Source organism: Peromyscus leucopus, chromosome 8b (genome assembly GCF_004664715.2).
Source record: "Peromyscus leucopus breed LL Stock chromosome 8b, UCI_PerLeu_2.1, whole genome shotgun sequence".
Classification (NCBI taxonomy): Eukaryota; Metazoa; Chordata; class Mammalia; order Rodentia; family Cricetidae; genus Peromyscus; species Peromyscus leucopus.
In genome coordinates, this window is record NC_051086.1 from 58,563,107 (window position 1) to 58,583,777 (window position 20,671).

The following is a 20,671-nucleotide window of genomic DNA, read 5'->3' on the forward strand; positions in this document are numbered from 1 at the left end:
AGTATGACAGACTTAAAACCATCCATCCCTGCAGTATACGCAGCAGGAACTGTCTGCAGTTTTATTTCTCACTGTGAATCATCTGTCTTTGCTCAATATGGCAGCAGTAGTAAAATGTATATTTTGCATTTCAATGTACCCTGCTCAGCTCTTTTTTTTTAAATAAATCTTCATTAGAGGGGGGTGGGGAGGGATAAAAAAAAAAACTTCATTAGAGTTATCACTAATACAATGGAGTCTATACCAGGCTATTTTGAGATCTCTTCTAATTAATTAATTAATTAATTAATTAATCCAAATCTCTAAAACCCCCTTTTCCCCCTCTGAAACCTCTTGAGTGAGTCCCTGGCATTTCAAATAACTCTTAGCACCTCTGTCTTCCATGCTCCTACTAGTATGGCCCATGAACTGCTTTCATGTCCCAAAGTACCAAAGTCCAAATTCCTCCAGACAAACACGTGGTCCAACCTATCACAGCAACACCCCAGTCCTGGTATCAACTTCAGTCTTAAGTTAGGGTTTTCACTGCTGTGAAGAGACATCATGACCACGGCAACTCTTATAAAGAAAACATTTAAATGGGGCTGGCTTACAGTTTCAGAAGTTCAGTCCATTTTCATCACAACTAGGAGCATGGTGGTGTGCAGGCAGATGTGCTCCTGGAGCTGAGAGTGTTACATCTTGCAGGCAATAGGAAGTTGACTGAGATACTCAGCAGTATCCTGAGCATAGGAAACCTCAAAGCCTGTCCCACACACTTCCTCCACAAGGCCCTACCCACTCCAACAAAGCCACATCTCCTAATAGTGCCACTCCCTATGAGATTATGTGGGCCAATTACATTCAAACTGCCACACTCATTAAAAATAAAATAAAATAAAACAAGCCAAAAAACTATCACACAGCAAAACATCAGAAGCAAATCACAAAGAATCTACAACTTGGATTCAGGTAGTTAGCTGCACTTACACATTTAGGGGTGCATGTGGGTGCAATAATAAAGAAAAAGAGGCCAGGAATCTGAGAGGGAATAATAGGAGAGACACAGGAGGGGATGGAAGAAAGGGAATAAAAAACAAACAAACAAACAAAAAAAAAGCCTACAACTCATATCACAGCTGAACCAAAGGACACCACTCCCTACTTTTAAAAGAACTCTTAGAAATTGTGAAGAGCCGGGCGGTGGTGGCACACGCCTATAATTCAGCAGTCGGGAGGCAGAGGCAGGTGGATCTCTGAATTGGAGGCCAGCCTGGGCTACAAAGTGAGTTCCAGGACGGGCCCCAAAACAACACAGAGAAACCCTGTCTCGAAAAACAAAACAAAACAAAAAGACAAACACATAAGAAAACAGGCCAACAACAAAAAACATCCAGCTCAGAGGCCAAAAAAAAAAAAAAAAAAAAAAAAAGCAAAGGGGGATTCAACATTTTAAAGGATTGGCCTCCCTCAGAATAAAAACTAAAACCTGCACCACATTGCTCTTCACCTACCAAATTCTTTCTCTTTTTTGTTTTTGTTTTTTTCCATGTGGGGTGTAAGAGGAACATTTGCATTTGGTTAGCTGGCAAGGAGCTCCTGAAGGATAAAGAAACCCTAAAGTGTGTTCTCTAGAAAGAGCAGCAGTGGGTGCAAGATGCCGTGGGCAGAAAGAAGTGTGACTCTCACCACACACTCCTGAGTCTGGATTTCAAAGTCATGCAGCCCTACTCAAAATTAAAACAAACATGAACGCGTGTTAAAGAGATGGGGCTGGAGAGACGGTTCGGTGGTGAAGAGCACAGCACTCACATGGAGGCTGGGGCCTCTGCTAGTCCAATTCCAGGGGAGCCAACGCCCTCTCCTGGCCTCAGAGAGCACTGCATGCACATGGTATGCTTACATGCATGCAGGCAAAACACTCTCTCTCTCTCACACACACACACACACACACACACACATACTGTAAAAGACACAGACATATGATCATCTTAAGGTTCTTTTCTTCCTTCCTTCCCTTCCCCTTCTTTCCCTTCCCCTTCCCCTTCCTTTCCTTTCCTTTTTTCCAAGACAGGGTTTCTCTCTGTAAACCAGGCTGCCCTAGAACTCAGAGATCCGCCTGCCTCTGCCTCCCGGAGTGCTGGAATTAAAGGTGTGTGCCACCACCACCAGATTTAATATTTACCTTTTTTCTTTGTTTTTCGTTAACTTTAAATTTTTAAAACTATATAGTTTTATGAGCAAACATGATAGTCAAACATATCAATATGAAACAAAGATAATATCTAATATATATGTAAAATTCTGCAATAGATTCATTCACACAACTTACATACTTAAACACTATTTCACAATAACGTAAAGCTTTGAAATGAAGACTTTTGGCTATATAAGAAATCTGCCCTGGAAATCCCAAATGATAATTTTCCTTTCTGTTTGTCTAAGACTTACTACTGGGGTGTGTGTGTCCATCCAAATTTGTACAGAGGTGCTATCACTTCCGATTACGTTGAGGCGGGGTTTCTCGCCAACCCTGGGGGTCCTGTTCCTTGGCTACACTGCGACCCAACAAGTCCCCGAAATCCTCATGGCTCACCTTTCTTGGAGCCAATGTTGTAAGTGTGTGTGGGCACCAGGCATGACACATGGCTGCTGGGACTAGAACTCTGGTCTTCAGTATTGTGCATACAGAGCTCTTAACTGCCTAGCCATCTTTCTGGCCCCCAATTCGAATTTCTTGAAGCAACAGGAACTCACGGAAGGTCACAGTACAGAAAATGAGTATCAGTGGCATGCTCAGCCACAAATGGGACATTTATAACCCGCCCCCAACATACACACACACACACACACTCCACCCCACCCCCGTCTCAGGGACATCATGAAAAGGGAAGAGGTCAGGGAGGAACTGGACAAAACAGTGTCCTCTGGTCAGGACAAGACCTGTGCTCTCATTAACTCACAGCAGCTATGGTTGCCTACACAAAACCATGCCAGTCAAAATTCTAACACACAGGGTGGAGGGGCTCATGAGGCCCTGTTTTGTTTTTTCTTTTTTCCAGAGCTGAGGATCGAACCCAGGGCCTTGCACTTGCTAGGCAAGCGCTCAACCACTGAGCTGAATCCCTAACCCCGAGGCCCTGTTTTTAAAATGGTCTTACAGACAAATAACTGTAAAAGAAAACTTTTAAGCGGCAATTACCAAATTGGACAACAAAAGCAAGACAGACCTACATACTGCTTAAAAAATTCAAATGTGACATAAAGTTGTGCTAAAGATATAAATACATTAAAACAAGACTACAGGAAAAGGCATCCATGATGATCCATGATGAGAAAGTGCAGTGGTCTGGCCAATGTGACAATCACGGCAGGTAAAGAAAGGCACTCCGTAAAAGGTGGTCATCAAAAGGACCATGATTCTAAAGGACCATACACTTCGGAACAGGCCTTGGTCCTGACGTTTGAAATGCTGTACAACTATGTGCACTCTCTTCAAGTACAGACACAGCTTACCAAAAAGTATCATAATCTGAGGCACAATTAGAAATAAGACTCCATTAATTTAACAGAATTAGAGACACACAGCTGTTGTTTATCATACGGGAATTAAATTATCACTAACAGAAAAGATCTTTAGAAAATCTCCACATTTATACACCAAATACACTTGCATTAGCATTGCTGTATGAGCCAGGCATGGTGGCAAAGTGGTGGTCGAGGCAGCAGAATGAAGTCTGGAGAAGTCCCTGGGTAAAGACATCACTAGTGAATTCAACCGAACATTTAAAGAAGAAATAGCAGGGACTCTACATGAACCTAGAAAAAATGCAAAATGAATCTTCTCCAGATCACCCTGTGTGGTCAGGATTACTTGGACACCAAAACCAAACTGACCCAAGGAACCACAGATTAAATTACTCAGAGCAGGCTGGAGTGCGCTCAGTGGCTAAGAACATGCACTAACTACACTTGCAGGACCGGAGTTCAGTTCCCAGCACCCACCTCAGGCAGCTCACACCTGCCTGTAATTTACCAAAGAACCTAACATTTATGCTCTTCAGGCACAGACACACACAAACGTGATTAAAAATAAATCTTAAAAAAATCTTGCTGGGTGGTGGTGGCCTATGCCTTTAATCCCAGCACTCGGGAGGCAGAACCAGGCGGATCTTTGTGAGTTCGAGGCCAGCCTGGTCTACAGAGTGAGAGCCAAGAAAGGCGCAAAGCTACACAGAGAAACCCTGTCTCAAAAAGCAAAAAAAAAAAAAAAAAAAAAAAAAAATCTCTCGGGCTGGAGAGATGGCTCAGAGGTTAAGAGCACTGGTTACTTTTCTAGAGGTCCTGAGTTCAATTCCCAGAAACCACATGGTGGCTCACAACCATCTGTAATGAGATCTGGTGCCCTCTTCTGGCCTGCAGGCATACATGCAGCAAAACACTGTATGCATAATAAATAAATGAATCTTAAAAAAAAAAAAAAATCTCTCATGGACAGAGATGCAAAAAATTACTAAACAAAATTAAATCAGGTGGATTCAGCAAAGCAAACATGTGAATCCAAATATGTGAAAAGGATAACGTATCACAAATCCAGACTTATCCCAGGAAGCCCAGGTTGCTTTGGCATATAAAAATCAACAATTATAATTCACCATATTAGCTAACTGAAATAGAAAAGGCATTCGATTACTAATAGATACAGAAAAGGCATTTGATAAAATTCACCATTCATTCTTCACAACAATGTCAGCAAACAAGAAAAAGAAGTAAAACTTCCTTCACCCGATGAGCCAGAACCTCCCGGCCAGGCACAGTGGCTCACAACTGTAACCCCAGCACCCCAGGCAGAGGCTGGATGGGAAACAAGCACTCAAACACCTAATGATCCGAGGAATTCCATCCCTAGATCCCACAATAGGACAGGAGAGAACAGATTCCTGAAAGTTGCCCTCTGACCTCCACATACACGCTGCATACATGCACATGCACACACATACTAACAGATTTAAATTCACAGTTAAATTTTTGAGAGGAAGGGCTTGAGACAGGGTCTCACTCTGTAGCACAGGCTAGCCTGAAAATCACTATGCAGTCAATGTTGACTTCAAAATTCTTCTGATTCAAGCCTGGCATGGTAGCACACACCTTTAATACCAGCACTTGGGAAGTAGAGGCAGGCAGATCTCTGAGTTCAAGGCCAACCTGGTCTACAAAGTGAGTTCCAGGACAGCCAGATATGTAGGGAAAACCTGTCTCAAAAAACCAAAAACAAAAACTCCTTCTCAGCCCGTAGGGCGCTGGGATTACAATCATGAACCACCTTACCCAGCTTTAACAGTATTTAATGGTATAAGGCCAAGGGTTGCCTGGAAAGATCAAGACACAGATCACAAAGCTGAGTGGTTTGGTTTGGTTTGGTTTGGTTTGGTTTGGTTTGGTTTGGTGACTGGGTCTCTGGTGGTCTAGGCTGGCCTCCAACTTGCACAAAAAGTAATAATCTTGCATCAGGGATAAATGCTGTTAACCACCATGATGGCCCAGGCTATAATCCCAGTGTTTGGGAGGTAGAGGCAGGAGGATGAGGAGTAGAAGGTCATCCTCAGCCACACAGGGTTTGAGTCAGGTGTGGTGGAACCCATCTGCAGTCCCACCACTCAGGAGGCTGAAACAGGAAAACTGAGCATAAAACCAGCAAGGGCCACTAAATAAACAAGAAAATCTCAAAACAAAAACAAACCAATAACCAAACCCTGTAAGTCTGCCCAAGATAACTCCTAAGAAGACACTTCTTGGGGCTGGGGAGTTGCTTGGTGCAGTAAAGAACCTGCCAGTCATGCATGAGTACCTTCCTTGAGATCCCTGGGGCTTCCAGTTCAGAGAGTTCCAGGTTCAGAAGGAGACCGTCTCTCTAGAAACAAGGTAGCAAGCAATAGAGGAAGGCACCGACTCTGGTCTCTAGCCTCCATGTAAACACATGTACAAATACACACATGTTCACGAACCACACACAGAAGATTGCACCTGGCTCCCTCACATTACAGCTATCATATAAATCCTGCATTATCAGAATATTCTAGGTTATTTCAGTCAACTCTTACACAAAATGACCACTACATTCTTTCTTAAATTTCTCCCTATTTATTTATATATCGTGTCTTCAGTATTAAAAAAGTAAAATAAGCTGGGCAGTGATGGCACATGCCTTTACTTTAATCCCAGTACTTGGGGAGCAGAGGCAGGCAGATCTCTGTGAGTTCGAGGCCAGCCTGGTCTACAGATTGAGTTCCAGGACAGCCAATACTACACAGAAAAACCCAACCAACAAAAAATTATAAAATAAAGCAACCACCACAACAACAAAACAGTAAACTGGTCTATAGCCCCCCCAAATCACCACTTTATTAAGACGACTAAGTCACAAAGTAGCACTCTGGATCTCTAAAGCAGTATCCAGTTTAGGGCTATAACCTATAAAGAGGATTTTACCTTCGTTATAGGGCACCGGATTCCCAATCTTTATTCCAACTTCTTCAGCTGATTTTACAACTTCCACATCCATCAAAATAACTACTCTCCTGCAAGGACAAACAGACACAAGTTAGAATAAAGAACTCTGGAGCTTTAAGAAGAGCTAAGAAGTTTAATGACTGTCTGGCTAAACTGTATGCTTTATCATCTTTTTCTCACTCTTGAATAACCTGAAAAGTGTTAATTCCTAGGTAAATACTTCATTCACTCGGTCCCCACGTCATCAATATTTGTTGTTGTTTTTAATGACTATGAGGGTATTCATTTCCTATCTAGCTTCTTAATTAAAACAGCATACCTTGCTACGTGCCATTAGCTTCCTGGAGCAACTGATAGAATTTAGATTATTAAATACAAAATCCTACAGCACAAGAAGATGACCTGTTTTTAGAAGCATGACCTTATCTAAACCATTACTTTTTCCCAGTGAAAAGTAATTATGGTAGTAGACATTTAAAAAATTTAGTTACTGGGGGCTGAGAAATAGCTTAGTTGGTGAAATATCTGCTGTGCAAGCATGAGGAGCTGAGTTTGATCCCTAACACCCGTACAGAAAGTCAGATGTGGCAGCACATGCTTATAGTTCAGTGCTGGGGAGACAGAGACAGGAGCAGCCCTGGTGTTGCTGGGCAGTCAGCCTAGCATAACCAGGAAGTTCCGGGGACCGATCTCAAAAAGAAAAGGAAACGGCATCCAGGGAACGACACCTCTGCTTCCACAGGTACTTGAGCAAACGCACACGCGCACGCACGCGCGCACACACACCCCAATTCTTTTTAAGGTGCTCATGTGGCATATTTATGGCCTGGCTGTCCCACGCCACCTCCCTCCAGCTCATCTCGGCATTTCCAAGCGTGCTGCCCTCTAGCCCAGCTGTTTTCTTTCAGTTCCTGGCAGGAGCTGGGCTTCGTCCTGCTGCCAAGCCTACAGAGTCCTCTGAGTGCATTTTTTCCTCATTCTGCTTCATCTAATATGCACTCTTTGCTCTTATCTCAAACTTGGAATTGAACCAGGGACTTATTCATGCTCGGCGAATGCTCTACCGCAGAGCTCCACTCCTCCAACCCCCAGCTCAAGTATTTCAGAAGACGTTTCCTGGGTCTCTCATTTAGATCAGGTTTCTCCGTCCTACTGCAGCTATGATTTCATTCCTTCAGAACACTTCTTTTAGTTTTAAGTTCTGTATTAATTAGCGATTGCTTTCCTTCTCTCCTAGACTGCACTTTCAATAAAGGCAGGTAGTCAGCTACAGTGTTTAATTAAGCACCAGCCCAAAGATGTCATTTAATACCTACCAAGACAAGATGTCATGATTTCATCTGCAGATGAAAAAGAACTCTCGATAGAAGGAGACAGAGAGCTCAGTAGCTAAAGTGCTTGAGCATACTGGGTGTGAGCACTGGAGTTCAGATGCCTCAAAGCCCACACAAATGCCAGGTGGATGCAGCAGTCCGCCTCTAATTCCATCTCTGAGATAGGGTAACCCCAGTGCACGCTGGCTAGCAAGAGAAGCCAGGATGGAGAGCTCTGGGCTTGACTAAGACCCCGCCTCCATGAATAACTCAGAAGTAAAAAAGTGGCTAAGGATGATGATTCCCAAATCTTGGGTTTGCATGGTCATGTACAAATGTCAACGCACGCACACATGCATGCACATCACATGTACTCACACATGAAACCTGGGAAAAGAAAAAAAGAATTGCAACAGAGAAATGGACTTTGAAGGGAACATAACCACAGGCGGGGAAGGACAGTGGACTGAACGAAAGCCACACTAGTGGCAACGCCAAGGGCAGTCCAGAGCAAAGGTTAAGCAATACCCATGCTTTACTGTTTGGATGGTCTGGATGCCGAATGCTGGACTTTACCTCCACTTATTCAGCACGTGCTGCCTTTATCAAGTTATCCCATCATGGTCATGCCACTTCAACAAAACAAGCCTGCAAAAAACAATCTGCTATGGCCTGGATACGGACCATCTGTTAAAACTACCTGCTAAGCCAAATGTGCTGATACATGCATGTGATCCCAGCACTTAGGGGATCAGGAGTTCAAGGATTACCTCAGATGCACAGTGAGTTAGAGGCCAGTCTGGGCTATATGATACCATGCTCCAGAAACCAAAACTAAGACAAAACAGAAACATTAAAAACAAACAAAAATTTAGGCTGGAGAGATGGCTCAGCAATCCAAAGTATATACTGTTCTTGATGAGGACCTGAGTTTGGTTTCCAGCACCAACATCTAGCAGCTCACGACTTCCTTTAACCCCAGCTCCAGGGGATATGACATCTCTGGCTTCCAAAGGCACTTCTCCAACAAATGCATGTACGCATAACCACACACACACACCACACACACACACACACACACACACACAATTAAATAATAAAAACAAGTCTTTAAAAAATCTTATCTTGGGGCCTGGAGAGATGGCTCAGGAGGTAAAAGCAGTGGCTGCTCTTCCGGAGGAGCTGGGTTTGATTCTCAGCTCCGACATGGTGGCTCACAACCAAACATCTGTAACCCCAGTTCCAGAATATCTGACACCTTCTCCTGCCCTCTGTAGACAGCCACCAGGCGGTGCATATACATGCAGGCAAAACACTCATAAACATAAATTAATTAAAAAAATCTAAAATTAAAAAACAAAGTATTAAAAAATGTATTTCATCTTGTAATACATATACACATTAAATGAAATATAGCAAGATGAATACAACAGCACATTAAAATAATGCACCAAGTCCACTTTACAGAGAACACAGGTAACTTTTACAGGGATACCATCAGCAAAATAGAGACTATGGGCAAGTGTAAGGATTAGAGACAAATGACCTGGTATTGTGAAAATAAAGAGTCAGGGGAAAAGATGCGAGGAGGAACATACGGGTGTTAGAAGGCCTCCAGACCACCAACCTACTGCTGTGCTAATTTACTTTGGATTCTGATTCAAATATGAATGTATACAGACACACACGTATGCCTTTATACATTCATATATGAGTAGCTGGAACGTGAACACAGCTGGCTACTTACTTTAGGTGTATCTGGTTTTCCTTTTTGTGTGCATGGAGATGTGCTGTGTGAATGACTGCATGTTTGTGTGTGTGAGTACATGTGCATGTGGGTGCATGTCCTGCACATGTATGTGCGCAAGCCAGAGGTCAAGACACCAATAAGCTGGGTGTTTTCTATTACTATCCACAGTTTATTTTACATTCATTCAATCGTTCCTTCGTTCCTGCATTCATAGACAAGGTTTCTCTAAGAAGCCCTGGCTGTCCTGGAACTCACTCTGTTGACCAGGCTGGCCTTGAACTCAGAGAACCTCCTGCCTCTGCCTCCCAAGTGCTGAGCTAAAAGGCATGTTCCACGCCCAGCTTTTTACATTTATTTACTGTGTGTGTGTGTGTGTGTGTGTGTGTTTGCACAGACACACTTGTGCTTTGGCACAAAAGTGGAGATTCTGGGGGAGGTTCACATCTCAGGCCTGGTGACAAGTGCCTGCCTCTACCTGATAAGCCATCTCACCAGCCCCTCCGCCTTACATTTTTATTTTTAGGTTTTCTGAAACAAAGTGTCATTATGTAGCTACGGGTATCCTTGACTTGACATGTAGACCAGGCTGGCCTTGAATTCAGAGATCTGCCTTCCTCCACTCCATATCTGTACTAGAACCAAAGGTGTGTGCCACTATGCACAGCCTTCCACCAGGATCTGAGCCCAGAGCTCACCAACTGGGCAGACGTGCTGCCAGTAAGCTCTGGGGATCCATCAGGGCACTGATCAGTGCCACCATGCCTAGCTTTTTATGTGGGTGGCAGGGATTCCAACATCATGCCTGTGAGGCAAGCACTTTACTGAGTAGTCTCCTCAGGCCCAGTACTTATTTTTCAAACTAGTTCATCATGTAAATAAAAATACTAAAATATGTCTACCTGTGAAATAATGTATCTGATACTTACTTCAAAATTATTTAGAGTATATGTAGAAAAAATACGGATCAAGCAGGACCTGATGTCAAGTGATGATCTAACTGAGAGCTATATGGGGACTCAATTCCACTGTCTGTTCTGTCTACTTTTATAAATGTTCAAAATCATGCAAAATATAAAACAGATTTGAAAAAAGAGAAAGGAGGCTAAGAGGATTATTTTTTTAGAGGCAGGATTTATTATGTAAGAATGAAAGAACAGTTCAATATTAATCGGTTAAAATAATTCATACTATTAAAGGATTAAAAATAATATGATTATATCAAGCTGTAGTAAAAGCTTTTCAAAAAATTCAAGAGCCATTCCTATAAAAATCCGAGCAATATAAGGACCTAGAAAAAGTCCTGACATGATAAAGTCTACGCACTTTACAAGATAAGTGATGCTGAGCACCGAAACCAAAGGCATTTCCATTGCTGTCCAGGGACAGAGAAGGGCCCTGCTGATACACTCCTGCCAACATGGTCTTAATGGTGCTAACTGATTCAGAACCATTAAAAACAAAGGAACAGGCCTGCTGAGAGGGCCAGTGGGCCTCACACCTGCGTTTGATCCCCAGCAGCCAGTGAAGGAGAGAACTAACTCCTGAAAGGTGTCTTCAGAACTTTACGCACGCACACACGTGCGCGGCACACATGGCCTCTCCCAATAATAAAACATTCGATTATGTCATAGCACATGTGTGCCTACATACATGTGCCCTGCACAAATACACAAATAAAAAAAAAAACCTCAAAAAGAAACAAATGACAAATAAATAACATACATATTACAATAAAGAGCTAACTGTCTAGGAAATCCAAGGTTTTCAATGGTGAGATATCATATTCTTGGATGAAAAGACCTAATGTCAAAGTATATCAACTTAATGCAATTATGTACATTCAAACAAGACCTCTGCTTGGTTTTTGAACTTGATATAACTCTTAAAATTCATATGGAAGAAAAAACATGAAAACTGCCAAAAGTCACTAAAATATTCTACAGATGGTATTTTCACAGCACATAATTATAAGGGCTGTGAAAGATGTGCAGATTATCCACTCCAGCCTGCTGGTGAGATGGTCAATGGGTATAGTGGTTTGGGAAAGTAGCCTGGTGAATCCTCATAAAGTTAAATCATAAAGTCAGCATTTCAACCAGCACTTTCTCTCCCAGGCACAGTCACCCCTGCGTCCAAGTCACCAAGATACCATGCCCAGGAGAATCTGTACATGGAACAAGGTAGCTGCTGCATTTCACTAACACACATCCTCTCATATGCTTTAAACATCTCTAGATTACTTACGATACCCAACGTGATGCAAATTATGTCATACTGTATTATTTAGGGCACAATAAGAGTATGGCTGTACATTCTCATTTCAGATGCAACACTTCCCCTGAACACTTCTGATCAGTTGATCATATGGACTGAGAAGCCACAGGAAACCCACAGGACGAGGGCCAATCATGTAAAAACTTGTATACTAATCTTCAGTGCATTATTCAAATTGTACACAGAAACAACCCAACAGCCCAGAAACTGAAAAACCAGATAAGCAAAGGGTGCTGGGCCTAGTGGCCCAGGTCTATAATCTCAACTAACTGCAAGGTTGAGGCAGAGGGATCTCAAGTTCAATGATAGCCAAGGCAACTTAGCAAGACACTGTCTCAAAATCAAAAGTAAAGAGGGCTGGGGATGTGGCTCAGAGGTAGAGCTTCTGCCTAGCATGTGTGCTGACCTCAGCACCACACACACACACACACACACACACACACACACACACACACACACACAAAAAAAAAAAAAGGATAAGCAAAATGTGATCTGTCTACACAACAGAATTTTACAGCCACAAAGAGAAATGAAGCAGCAATACATCTTAGTCCTGAAAATTCTAAATGAAGAAGTGTCACAAAGGACCAGGTATTACCTGACTCCATTTACACAGAATGTCGAAGTCGACAAATCTACAGACACGAAAAGATCCGTGCTCCCTGGGATTCAGAGATTTGGGGCTAGCAGCTAAAGGGTATAGGGTGTCTTTAAGGGGGTAAGAAAAACGCTCTAAAATTAATTGTGATGGTAACTATTTAACACTGTGAAGTGTTCCAAATAATTTCAGACTTTCAAAAGCTGTCAGTGACACATGAACATCCAATCAGATCAGAGGGAAAAGTGACAGATTCAGAATAGTTACCAGTCTCTTTTCATCTGTGTTTGCCACCAACTATCAATTTTCCACACAGTTATCACAGTTTATTTTTGTGTCTGCGTGCCTCATTTTATTTGTGGCTTTTGGTAGAATAACAGCCCAGGCTGGCCTCGTACTCACTATGGCCGAGGATGACTCCAACCCTCCTGCTTCCATCTCCCAAGTGGTGGGGTTACAGGGTGTGCCACTATGCCTGGGTCGATGTGGTCTCACGCATGCCAGGCAAGCATACTACCTACCGACTGAAACACACCCAGCCAGCCCTGTCAGAGTACTTCTGCACAACCTTTGAAAGATTACAACGCATGGAAGACACAGTACTAGAGTGCTTGTCTACCATGAGTGAGGCCCCCAGTCAATCTCCAGCACTGGTGGAAAAAAAAAAGTTAAAAACACCCACAACTCAGGCCTGATCATGCAGTTTCCTACTCAAAGCCCAGCGTTCAATGCCCGGCACCTCGCAGAGCCTGCCTGGGCTACCTGAGATGAGACCCTTTCTCAGAAATAAAATAAAATAAAAATTTTAAAACACTCGACAAAGCCTATGGCTTCCCATCACACTGAGAACAAAACATTCTCACTGGATCTCTATGTGCTGCCCATTTGGAAACTAAGTTTCTGTACTCATGTCATAGGTTAAAATAAACCTCTCCTGAAGTACTAAAATATGGTCAAGAATTTGATCAATGCCGGGCGTGGTGGTGCACACCTCTAATCCCAGCACTCAGGAGACAGAGGCAGGTGGGTCTTTGTGAGTTCTAGGCCATCTTGGCCTACAAAGTGAGTTCTAAGACAGCCAGAACTGTTACACAGAGAAACTCTGTCTCTAAAAACCAAAAAAAAAAAAAAAAAAAGGAAAGAAAGAAAGAAAGAAGAATTTGGTCAGAAAGCTTCTTCAGCATTATGATACAGAGGTCATAAAGGGGAAATGGGCAAATGCAAATACAGATTTTTGAAAATGTCTTCAATTTGATACCACAAAATAACATACACAAATAGACCATGGTAGAATGGGTAAAACAGATAACAGAGTTAATATGCTTGGTTTATTTATTTTTGTTTATTATTTCTGTAAATAAAAATTAAAGGACAAAGTATCAGGTGCTAGAGAGTTGGTTCAGACGTTAAGAGACCTGGCTGTTCTTCCAGAGGATCCGGGTTTGATTCCCAGCACCCACATGATGGCTCATAACCATCTACAACTCCAGAGGATCCAATGTCGTCTTCTGGAGTCCATGGACACCAGACACACACAGGGTACACAGACATAACCCCCATACATATAAAATTGAAAAAAATACATCTCAAAAAAAATTGCTAAAGGACAAAGTATCAGCTAAGGAGACAGCTCAGTGAGTCACAGTACCTGTTGTGCAAGCATAAAGACCTGAGTTCGGATCCCCAGCACCCATCTGAAAGGTAAGACTGGTGGTGCCTGTAACTCCAGTCTAGAAGGGTCAGAGACCACTAGTCCAGCAAAAAACCAGTCATCTCCGGGGTCAGTGAGAGACTATCAAGATACGGTGGAGAGCTACAGAGGAGACATGGGGTTCTAAAAGCATGGAAGGGAGTACACACACACACACACACACACACACACACACACACAGAGTTGTTGTTTTTTTCATTTACAAGCATTAAAACAGGGTGGTAATATGCTCAGTGGGTAAAGACCTGCTGTATAAGCCTGGTGACCAGAGTCCAACCCCCAGAAAACCGAGAGGAGAGAACCAGAAGTTGTCCTCTGACTTCTTCACGTGCACCATAGCAAATGCGCGCGCACAAACACAATTAATAAGTAAAATCAAAACTCCAAAAATTTAAAATACAAAGTTCATAAATCAGATACAGAGAAAAGCCTGGTCTATAAAGCAAGGTCCAGGACAGCATGGGCTGTAACACAGAGAAACCCTGTCTTGAAACCCCCTCAAGAAAAAAGTCAGGAATAAACCTGGGTGGCTACCATAAAGGCGAGGAATAAATTCAGTCAGACACACAGACACACAGACACACAGACACACACACACACACACACACACGCTCTCAACAGAAGTATAAAACAACACAGACATGCCATTCGCCATGCTGTGGTGTGAGTCAGGGCGGAGTCAACGAGCGGAACTGTACTCAGTGGAGAGAGAGAAGCTTCTCCGCGTCTCGGCAAGGACTGTAGTCCACCCCAGAAAGGCTCTCCACCCTCCCCTCAACCACGTCCTAGAAGCCAGAAGCACCGCTTGCAGCACTTGAGATAGCCCGGAGTGGAAGATAAGAGATCCCAGGCAGGCAGGCTGGCAAGATGTGTCTTGCCTAGACAATGGCAGAACACGCACGAAATCCGGCAGAACTGTCCAGAACTGTTCTTATTAATCGTGAACAAAATAAGAAGAAACGACAGAGCAACAATTCAACACGCAATGTATAAAACGAAAGGGATGAGACACACAGAAGACAAAGAACCTGGTAAGCCAGACGCCTAAGCTGAGAGTGATACTTCCCAGAAGGGAGTCATAAAATAGACTGAATTCATTAAAATAAGAGCCAAAGATAAACCGAAACAGTCAGCTCAAAAACCTAAAAACAGGCCAGAATAATATGACACTTCTGACAGTTGTTACTGTCAACCCGACAGAATCTACCAGAGCAGGCAACTCTCTGGTTATGCCCGGGAGGGGTCTTTAGATTGAGAAGACCCACCGTAACTGGGGTGACACCATTCCATGGACTGAGGTCCCAGACCGAATAAAGACTCTAGCTGCCATGAGGACTGCACCCTCAAACTGTGAACCAGAAGAACCCCTTCTCTCAGTTGCTTTTATCAGGTATTTCTGTTATTCCAATGAGAAAGGTTAACTAATACAACATTTGACACCAAAAATAGAAACAAACTTGTTTGCATGTTTGAGATTTTTGGAGATCACGGGCCAGTTATCCATAATGCAAGGTCTGCTGGCGAAGGGCAATGATTCAGACCTATAATCCCAGCTGCTGTGAAGGGACAAAAACCCTGCATATTAAAGTCCAGCCTGGGCAGCTTATAGAGACCAGATCAAAACTGACAGAAATGGCTGGACATACAGCAAACTAGCAGATTAACAGAATGCTCCCTAACATGAAAGAGGCCTAAGAATAGAAAATTCTACCACAGTAAACGTACTGCTAGACCACACAGGAAAGTGAACAGACTTCTACAGTACACAGCGTAGATGAGTGTCGTCAGATTAACAACAGAGGTAAAAATTCCTATTGCCTAGTGATGTGGCAGCAGTCAGTCCTAACGACCCGGAGCGACACCGCTCAAGTGTCTCTGGGCGCTGGTACAAACCCAGCTACTCCCGGGAGGGCAGAGCTTACACTTCCTGATGTGTACCTGCTACAGAACTTTCCATTGTTATTTTCGTGTGTGTTCCTCACTGTGTTTCTCCACTGCACCAAGAAGCCAGCTGAGTTCACACAAGGGACTGACCTAACTGGACAGTTCTAGAACGACCACGAGGAACACACAATGGGAACTATAAACTTGAAGTTCTCCAAGTACACTGGTTTCACTGAGAACCTAACATGCATTCTTAGATCACAGGTTCTTCTGTGAGTGAGGATGCACAGGTGTCTGTGTCTGAGTGCCTTTGTATAGGACATGTGTGCACGCATGTGGAGGTCAAAGGTCAACCTTAGGCGCAATACTCAGGAGCCATTCACCTTGATTTTTTCCTTGGTTTGTTTTGAGACAAGGACTCATGTAGCCCAGGCTGGCCTAGAATTTGCTATATGAAGATGACCTTGATTTTCAGATCCTCCTGACTACCTCAGAATACTGGGATTACAAGCATACACCACTAGACCTGGTTTATATGGTGCTACCAACCACACCCAGGGCAGTGTGAATGCTAGGCAAATACTTCACCAAATGAGGTACTTTCCCAATGCCAATCCTGTTTTCCCTTTCAACACTATGCATTTATTACTGTGTACATGTGTATGCATACACAATGTTCAGAGGACAGCTTCTGGAGAGTCCAGTCTCTCCTGCTACCGTGAGGGTCATGGGGACTGAGGGTCTCAGGCCTGGCAACAAGCACTTTTACCCACTGACCTACCTCACCAGCCACCTACTTTCTTTTTTGAGACCTGAGCTCTGCAGAAGGCTAGGCTAGCAAGGCAGGGAGTACCAGGGGTCCACCTACCTCCTCCTGTCCCCAGCCAGGATTATGAGCTCTTGCCACTGTGCCCGGCTCTTTAGAACAAACTCAGATTCTCATGCTTGCCTAGCAAGCAATTTATCAGTGGAGCTGTTATTATCTCTGCAGCCCACTAAAGATGAGAGAGCTTCAACATTCACAAAATGGGCAACTTTATTTATTAACATACAAATAACATGTTAGTACAAATAAAATATCACCATATTTTCCTATAGGAATTGCTAAAAGATGCTTGTAAAAGACTTTAAGAAAATGGAAACTGCCAGGTGTGGTAGCACATGACTTTAATTAGTGTTCAGGAGACAGAGGCAGGCAGATCTCTGTGAGTTCCAGACCAGGCTACATAGTGAAGAAAAAGAAAGGAAGGAAGAAGAAAGGAGGGAGGGAGGGAGGGAAAGAACTAGATTAACAAGATGAGGTAAGCTAAAAACAATCTACAGGTACCCTGAATAAATAATGACTGTAAAGAATGAGGCCTGGGATGTAACTCAGCAGTACACTGCTGCCTAGAGGCATGAGGTCCTTCCTGGCTATCCTCAGCCATGCAGAAAACAAAAAACACAACACAGATCACTAAGAGCTGCTTTATTTTGGGAGGGTGGTAACAAAACTGACCTGTTTTGAAATATCTGTCAATTCAAATACAGATTTAAAAATCACCATAAAAACAGACTATTGGTTCATGACAGAGACAAAACAAAGAAAGCAAAGCAAAACCACAGTAAATACACACGTACTTGAGCACACAAAAAGGAGCTGGACTAGAGAGGCTCACAGCTACCCAACACCCACAAAGCTGTCCACAACCACGCCTTTAATCCCAGCACTCAGGAGGCAGAGACAAGCAGATCTCTGGGAGTTAGAGGCCAGCCTGGGCTACAGGTGAGTTCCAGCTAGCAAGGGCTAAAACAGTGGACCTTGCCTCAAAAATAAAGTAAAGAATTAAAAAATTAACACCAAGTATAAACTTACCAAATCCTAAATTGAATTTTATAAAAGACATCCCAAATTGACAACAGAAAGGCTAAATGCTAAAATTAGAAAACAGACATAGCCAGTTAATATGAATTGAAAAAAAAGTGTTTCAAAATATATAGGGGATGGGGATGAAGAGATGGTTCAGCTGTTAAGAGAACTGGCTGCTCTTCCAGAGGTCCTGGGTTCAATTCCCAGCACCTACATGACAGCTCACAACTGTTTGTAACCATAGTCTCTTGGGATCCAATGCCCTCTTCTAGTGTGCAGGTATACATGTAGACAAAACATCCACATACATAAAATAAATAAGTCTTAAAACACACACACACACACGTGTAATATAACGTTCATCAAAATATATTATATCAAATAAATTATAACATAATTTCACCAACACTGGAATGTTTATTATATTTGATTCCCATGTGTGTTGGGTGCAATCTATCATTAAAAATAAAAAATGAGGAAAAAAGTATATAAAACTCTCCCTAAGCCGGGCGTTGGTGGCGCACGCCTTTAATCCCAGCACTCGGGAGGCAGAGGCAGGCAGATCTCTGTGAGTTCGAGGCCAGCCTGGACTACCAAGTGAGCTCCAGGAAAGGCGCAAAGCTACACAGAGAAACCCTGTCTCGAAAAACCAAAAAAAAAAAAAAAAAAAAAAAAAACAAAAAAAACAAAAACTCTCCCTAAAATAAAGTTTTCAGGGTTGGGGATTTAGCTCAGTGGTAGAGTGCTTGCCTAACAAGCGCAAGGCCCTGGGTCTGGTCTTCAGCTCCGAAAATAAAATAAAGTTTTCTATTTTAAAAGTAAGTCATTTTTTTAGCAAGGGGAATAACAGTTCTGCTCATGCTGTATTTCTAGCATATAACATCTTGCAAGTACTTAACCATATCCTACATCAGCTCAACACACTGACTACAAAAGACTCAAGATCACAAAAAAGGAACCAGACTGTATAACTAAATGTTTCTTTTTGATGTAGCAAGTGACCTGTCATTAAAAGAAACCAGAAGGAAGTAGAATTGTGCATTCTAATCTTTTTTTGAGGGATTTCCAGTTTGTTTCTTCTGTATGTCTCCCCTGACGTCACAGTCACTGAGCTCAGCTGAAGTGCTCCACTGCCCTGTCACACCCTCCCTCCCTCAACTTTACCACTGGGCACCTTCTCTGTTCCCAAGTCAGTTCCTGTTCCACAGCTGAACGAGAGGAGAAAAGGCGTACCTTCCGTCTTTCAGGGTGTTCACGATGAATCGGTTGACCTGGCAGACACAGTTGCTGGCCAGTTTCTGGCCCTCGACAAGAGGGTTCAGCTGTGTGGCCAACATGAAAGCTGCAAGGCAAAGAGAGGACTTCAGCTCCAAGCCCTTCCTGTCTTAATCTGAAAGCTGATCACAAGGAAAAGCATTAAATACAGCTGTTTAAAGCCCCTCGGACTCTGCAGAGAGAGGACATCTGCCCCGCCTTAAAATCTTGGGCTACTCCTAAACGTTATCTATTCCTCAAAGATCCCAGATCATTTTTACTATCAGTTTCCTGGGGAAAATGAAGGCAATCCTTTCTAGGTCTTTAGTGCTGTGACTAGAGACACCAGGCAAATAGTCTAGAAGCTACCTCACCACCACCACCCACCACCACCAATCTTCTTTTTAAAGATTCTAGGACAGAAATAAAACTGAAAAAGTTAAGCACAGGATGGCTCACCCATCACACTCACAAAATGTCAATACTATCCTCGGGGAAATTAATCAAAGAAAACATACAACACCAGTTAGAGGAAATTAATTAAGCTGAATGGCAGCTTCCCACTACATCCAGTGTATTGTCAGCCAGGCTCTCTCCGCCAGAGGCATGTCTCCCTCAACAAAGCCCACAGCCTGTGTGGACTTCAGGTGCTCAAATACTGCAATCAAAGGCAATGGTGTGCTGCTGTTATCCAAGTATTCCCACAGCCTACATTTATTCATCATACTCACAGGACAGCGTGTTCAATCCATCACTCATAAGCAGTCGATACCGGGGTGGACTATTCCCTGTAGTAATGGGACGAATGTTCTAGAAAAGTTGACAGAAAAGTTGATTCATTAAGCAGGCTGTCTGCCTAATCCCTAAGGGTAAGTAAACCTAAGTGGCAGGAGAGAGGTTCTGCCGTTAGTTTAAGACAAGATGAACTGCTTGCCTATCCTCCTGACACCTAAATACAAATGGAAGAAAATTGGACCGATGATTTTTCTCACCAAACTCTCTCCACTAACATTATTAAAAATGAAATAAACGCAAGTATCGATAATGGTGCTTTCTCGCTCCTGTATCTCAAAATTATGTATAACCTGGCACCTAACACACACAAGGAACTGTTTAGGGAACACGCTGAGAACACAAGGTAAAATTAAAAATGGAAAGAAAATGATCTCACGTCAGGATCTCACAGAAGCAGATAGGATAACAACATGCAGACAGAATGATCTCAGGGCAGAGCAGACACTGACTTGGCCTGAAGGGGGCCAGGAGAAACTTGTGAAGGAAGCTGACCAAGAAGCCAGCTTAGCCTGAAGGTGACTGGCCCAGGGGGGAGGGGTCCGTCCTTATCTTCACCTACTGCCTCAGAATCTACAGGAATGAGCCTGCAGTCTCTTTTCTAATGATATTAGAAATTCACATTACATTTTAGAACCCCCTAAATGATGGATCAATTAATTAAAAGACATTTAAGTAGGAAAGCTCATCAAAAAAAAAAAAATCTTAGTATCTACTTGTGTGTGTATGTGTGGGTGTGTGTGAGAGAGAGAGAGAA

General features: G+C 43.0%; 1 protein-coding gene across 1 annotated transcript in view; it reads right to left on the reverse strand.

Annotated features, from left to right (window-relative positions):
• Window positions 1-20,671, reverse strand: part of Rpa1 (replication protein A1) — a 51,857-nt gene that overhangs the window by 23,985 nt on the left and 7,201 nt on the right. The window contains exons 3-5 of the mRNA XM_028866734.2: window positions 19,854-19,932; window positions 19,102-19,210; window positions 6,469-6,557 (exon numbers count right to left, since the gene is read on the reverse strand). Coding sequence (XP_028722567.1) covers window positions 6,469-6,557; window positions 19,102-19,210; window positions 19,854-19,932 — 277 coding nt within the window. The remainder of the gene's footprint in view (window positions 1-6,468; window positions 6,558-19,101; window positions 19,211-19,853; window positions 19,933-20,671) is intronic.